General features: G+C 32.5%; 1 protein-coding gene across 1 annotated transcript; it reads right to left on the reverse strand.

Moving 5' to 3' along the window:
* Positions 1-4,114: 4,114 nt before the first annotated feature.
* Positions 4,115-5,074, reverse strand: LOC106825934 (olfactory receptor 8K3-like). Its single transcript, XM_070487291.1, has one exon. The coding sequence runs from the start codon at positions 5,072-5,074 to the stop codon at positions 4,115-4,117; it is 960 nt and encodes a 319-aa protein (XP_070343392.1).
* Positions 5,075-6,397: the final 1,323 nt, after the last annotated feature.

A 6,397-nucleotide genomic window follows, 5' to 3' on the forward strand; every position in this document is an offset into this window, starting at 1 on the left:
CCCACCAGCAATGTATGAGTGTTCCCTTATCTCCACATCCTCTCCAACATTTGTTTCCTGTCTTGTTAATTATAGCCATTCTGATGGGCATGAGGTGGTTTTCATTGTAGTTTTGATTTGTATTTCCCTAATAATTAGTGATGTTAAACATCTTATCCTGTGCCTGTTGGCAATCTGTGTACCTTCTTTGGAGAAATATATGTTCAGATCTTTCACTCATTTTTAATTGAGTTGTTAGTTTTTTTGTTGTTGAGATGTATGAGTTCTTTATATATTTTAGATATGAACCTCTTATCAGATATATGGTTTGAAAATATCTTTTCCCAATTGTTAGGTTGTCTTTTCATTTCATTGATGGTTTCCTTTGCTGTGCAGAAGCTTTTTAGTTTGATGTAGTTCTATTTGATTATTGTTTCTAGAGTTTCTCTTGCCTGGTCAGATATGGTACTTGAAAATATACCGCTAAGACTGATGTTGAAGAGCATACTGTCTATGTTTTCTTCTAGAAGTTCCATGGTTTCCAGTCTTACATTCAAGTCTTTAATTCATTTTGAGTTAATTTTTGTGCATGGTGTAAGATAATGACCTGCTTTCATTCTTTTGCATGTGGCTGTCCAGTTTTCCCATCACCATTTATTGAAGAGACTTTCCTTTCTACATTGTATGTTCTTTGTTCCCTTGTTGAAAATTAGTTGTCCATAGATGTGTAGGTCTATTTCTGTATTATCAATATTATATCATTTACCTATTTTTCAATTTTTATGACAGTACCACACTGTCTTGATAACTGTAGATTTTGAAAAGGACTAGAAATTGACTAGTACTTTCTTAGTAATTGTAATACATCTTTTTTCTTCTTTCTATTTTACTATTCTAGGTTTTTGCACTTCTTTATACATATTTTTTCAGTTTATACCAAAAAACCCTTGCTTGGATGCTGATTGGAACTGCACAAATACATTTGAGGAAATTTGCTATCTTAACAATATTGAATGTCTCAGCAAATAAACATAGAATACTTTTCATTTATTTAGTATTTTTAGTTACTTTTCCCAGTGTTTCCTAATTGTTGGAGTACAAGATTCCATATAATTATTCAAATTTATCTTTAAGTAATTTGTAGTTTTTAAGTGCAGAGGATTAGAATTTGTCACCTTAAAATGTGTCCCTTTAGCTTGATTTCTTAAAGAACAAAAGATTCAGGAAGAAACTGGCCTCTCTCTAACTCCCTTAAGAGCTTAAGACAGAGGCCTGATTCAGGAAAGAGTTACTACCATAGATCACTATAGTATAATATAAATGAGTCATGATAAACAGGGAGTAGTTTAGCAAGGCCCATTTGATCAAAGTCCTCTCCATGTCTCATTGTCTCTGTAACACATGACAACATTTCTTTACCAAACATTTGCTTTCCACCTCCATGTGAATTGTCTTCATCCCCTTTGAATTCCAAAACCATTACCTCCAACATCCTCCTTTCTCTTTAGCAGAAGACGTTACTTAAGTTAGTGGCTGCAGCCATTTTAGTGAGTTACTCAGTTTTCCTGGAATTCTCCAATGCATTCATATTATTTAATTTGCTTTATTTTTTTTCCTGTTATTCTGCCTCATGTCAATTTAATTATTTCACCACGTAGAAGAACCTAGAAGGTTGAGGAATACTTCTCCTCTCTCTATAGCTGTTGTTGTAAAACAGATATTCCACAATTCCATTTCTAATTTTTCATTTCATCTATATGTGGAAATATAAATCATTTTGTGTATTGATATTTCACCTTGAAAATGTGCTACATTCACTTCTTATTCTAGTAATTTTTTAGAGATTTCACTAGATTTTTATATGCACAATCATATCATCAACTAACAAAAAAAGTGTCACATTTGCCTTTTCAAAATGGATGATATCTATTTTTTTCCCTCTCCCACAGAGTTGGAGACAACCTCTAGTACACTGTTCAGTAGAACTGGAAAGACTAGTCCTACTTGCCCTATTCCTGTTCTTAGTAAAACATTAATATTTTACTGTTTTGTATGTTAGCTGTAGGCTTTTCATCAATTCTCTATAACAGTTTTAGGAAGCATAATAGTTTGGTCTAAGATTTTATCCCTAATGTGTATTAGAATTTTTAAAATGTTTTTTGCACCTATTGAGATGTCATATGAGTTTTATTTATTTTATTAATATCCTTAATAACAAGAGCTGAATTTGAGTATGAAACCTACCATATATTCCTAGCGTAAACCAATCATTGTGTGTTATTGCTTTTACATATTGCTAGATTCAATTTGCTAAAATTTCCCTTATAATTTTTGAATATATATTCATGATTGATGTTATCATTTTGTTTTCTTTTCTTATAATGCCTTTGTCTGCTTTTGATATCATGGACAATTCTTCTCTTAAAGAAAGCTGGGATATGCATCTGCACTTCAGCTTTTTAGAAGAAAATGTACAGAATTGTTTACTTCATTTTCCCTAAATGTTTGGTAGTGTTCCCCGGTCAAGACACCTGGACCTGATTTTGGATTAGAGAGGTTTATTTCTCATAAGTATTTCTATTTTAAGATACTTTTCACCCGGGCTTTTTAATCCTGTGTTTCTTAGTGTCCATATACATGAATATATAGATAATACACCCTTTCATATCACTCTGACCTAAAGCATAAATTTTTTTCATAGACAATCTTGGTGTCAATGAAGCTTCTTTTTTAGTTTTCTTACTGTAATTTTTATTAAACTTTTAAAATTGTCTTGTATTATGCATTAAATTTTATTGATCTTCATATTATCCTATCAAAAATTTCAGTTATGTACCAATGCTTGATCTTTTTGAATTTTTCTATTCTATGGAAAAATAGAAAACTTCCTGAAAGAATTTAAATGTCTACTTAATAAAGGCTAACTTTTAAAATGAATAAAACATATTGTCAAAAGTTGTAAATCTCAATACAATTTGTTCTCTTTTTGCTCTCTCATTAGATGGACTATCAAAAAGCACAGCAAGATTTATTTTGAGAGTATGATATTAGGCTATGTTTATTCACAGCTAATTTTTTCAAATCCAGATATTGGAGACATAACTTCTATTATATGTCATAAATATCCACTTAAAATATTTCACAAAATATATAAGCAAATACTAACTTAAAAACTTTAATAATCTCAGCAGCCATTAATAACTAATATTAGCATTTTGTTGTATCTCTTCCAACAAATGTTTTCTAGGAAACAAAAATAATTTCTTTTTTTATAGATGCATAGCTCATAATTAAGTACACAATTTTCCCAATAATTAAAAAAAATCAAGTGTATAAATGTTTTAATAATATTTATCTTCTGATGAAAACATACACACAATTTTTTATTCCAAATTTTTTAATAAAGTTTGATTGACTACACAGAAGTTTTATTCCTTGGTAGAAGATGAAGAAAACAGTCAAGTCAATCTATAATGTAAATAAAGTCCCATGAAGGTTAAGCATAAACAAAAAAAGCCAGAAGAATATGTGGAACGTAAGGAGAAAGTTTGTCCAGAATACATAACACATATATAAATTGCTATATATCACGCTACATGTTCATTGAAATTATAGTATAGATCAAATTATGGGATTGTCTCCTTTTACTTTCCAAAACAAGAATGATCAAGTCAATGCCATCAAACAATCAGAATCAATTTTTTGTGCAACTATAAAAATTTTTGTATTTTGTGAAACCACAGAATCACGCCCAAATTCACAAACACACGTGTGCACTGGGGAATTTATTGTAAATGTTGAGAGCAACCCAAGAGTTATTGTAACTCCCCTTCTGTACCTACTATTCTTCCTCACTCTCACACAACAAACCCACTCTCCTTACCTACTCTTATGTGTCTTAACCCGTTATACTGTACTATAAAATTTACATAATAATTATGATTATATTTCATCTCTTCCCTTGAAAAAATACAAATATTTTTACTGTTCTGCTCACTAATGCATTCACAACATAGATACATGTGACTGGCACATAGAAAACATTCTCTAAATATAAGACAAACTTATTTCTGCTTGCTTATCCCCCAAAGGCACACACAGCAAGGTGTAGAGTCCTTAACCTAATTTATAGGAATCAAATTGACAATGAACCTGAAAAAAGTATGTTGCATAGTTTTTTCCACATTGTTTGTAGTGCATATTTAACCTCTTTGTTCCTCAAGCTATAGATCAAGGGATTCAACATGGGGATAATGAGGGTGTAAAATATGGAGGCCACTTTATCAGTGTCAAAGGAATGACCGGATTTGGGCTTAACATACATAAACATCAAAGTGCCATAGAACACTGTGACCACTGTCAGGTGGGATCCACAAGTGGAAAAAGCCTTGAGCCTACCCTCAGCAGAGTTCATCCTGAGAATTGCTACAATGATGAACAAGTAAGACACAAAAACTATCAGAAGAGTGAACACCAAATTAAAAGCTGAGAAAATCATTATCATTAATTCAACTTCATGTGTGTTTGAGCAAAGCAAAGATAACAAGGGGAAATTGTCACAGTAGAACTGTCTGATGACATTATATCTACAGAAAGATAGATTAAAAAGCTTTATGGTGATTAGAAGAGAAAGAAATGTGCTGTAGAGATATGGGATTGCCACGAGCACCTGACATAGCCTTTGAGACATGATGACTGTGTAGAGCAGAGGGTCACATATGGCCACATACCGGTCATAAGACATTGCTGACAGAATAAAAAGCTCACTAATGATGAACATGATGAAGAAAGCCAGTTGTGTGGCACAAAAATAATAGGATACTGTATTTTGATCCACAACAAAACTTACTAGCATTTTGGGTCCCACGGTTGTTGAATAACCAAGATCAGTAAAAGCCAGGTGTCTGAGAAAGAAGTACATGGGTGTTTGTAGCCTGGAGTCCATCTTGGTGAGGATGATCATGCCCAAGTTGCCCACCAGTGAGATCACATAGATGATAAGGAAGAGCCCAAATAATGGAGCCTGCAGCTCAGGACAGTCTGTGATTCCCATAAGAATGAATTCATTCAGCACTGTTAGATTGTGTTTTTCCATCCAGGTTGATCAGAAAACCTATTCTGGATAGAAACATCAACATAGTCAATAGCTTTCCTGTAGTAAAACCTAGTGACTTTTTGGTATAAAAATGTGGTATAAATAAAATAAATCAAATTTACAATTTAGACTCTTGAAATAATCCACCCCCTGCAAATGAAATACACATATTTAGTAAAAGAAACAGAGAGTTGGAGCTACAGAAAGATTTTTAGTTTTCCACTGAAAAATATTAGTCCTCCAAAGAACACTTGATAATGTTTTGAGGTCTTTTGCTTGTCACACCTGGAGGAGACGTGTTATTGGCATCCAATGGCTACAGTCTAGTGATGCTGCTAACTATCCTACCGTATTAAGGTAGCATCCCACAGCAAAGAATTATGCGGTCCAAATTTCCAAAGGCCCAAGACTGGAAAATGCTGATATATGTGTGGATATAGATACAGATATATATATAAATGTAGATAAAGGAATTAAAAATGATATAAACTGTAGGTGGTACTTTTAGAGGTGATTGTTAACATTTTCTGTTGTCTTTGATATAATTACAATTGTGTAATTACATTACAAAATTAAAAACACATAATATGACACAATATATATGTGAAATGCATCATAAAATTTTTGAATCCGAATCCCAATGATGTGTAGAAATATTTAGAAGGCCATGCTTTAAGATATATTGACCTGAAAGCCCTTATGCCTACAGCTGGAACAGGATGAGATAATGAACTTTCTCAATATTGGACACAGGTATAAATATGTGAAAATTGTAGCAGATCATAGTAGATTAGTTTTCTTTTTGTAGAAAAAATACATGAAATATACATGGGTAGATATTGTGTCTGCCATCCCTATATTTTTGATATATACAACGGAGAACTTTGGGCGAGTGTTGTGACTTAACACCTTTATACACATCAGCAAAATCAACTGTTTCTCGCAGTGTTGTTGGGAAGAAAAGTGAGAATTAAAAGTTTCAGTGTTCTTATGGTACCCAGAAATATCCCTCAAATAACAAGTACATAGGATTTTTTGAGCATTTGTTTTTATTTTCTTAGTGAAGATACTCTATTACCTGAGATGGATTATTTGCACATGTGTACTTATAAATTATTTTTGTATGTCTTAACTTTTTTGTAAGGGGTGTGATGATGTAGCAGTGTTATCTAGGTAACTGGCCCCAGTACCCCCCACCATGACCCAACTCCACGAGTACAACTGTACCACAAATGTACTCTTATTTCAACAATTTACCTTCTAACTTACATAAATTTAATATATATTTACCTAAACAACTAACATATGTACTCCTCCCCATGT

Source organism: Equus asinus, chromosome 17 (assembly GCF_041296235.1).
Source record: "Equus asinus isolate D_3611 breed Donkey chromosome 17, EquAss-T2T_v2, whole genome shotgun sequence".
Lineage (NCBI taxonomy): Eukaryota > Metazoa > Chordata > Mammalia > Perissodactyla > Equidae > Equus > Equus asinus.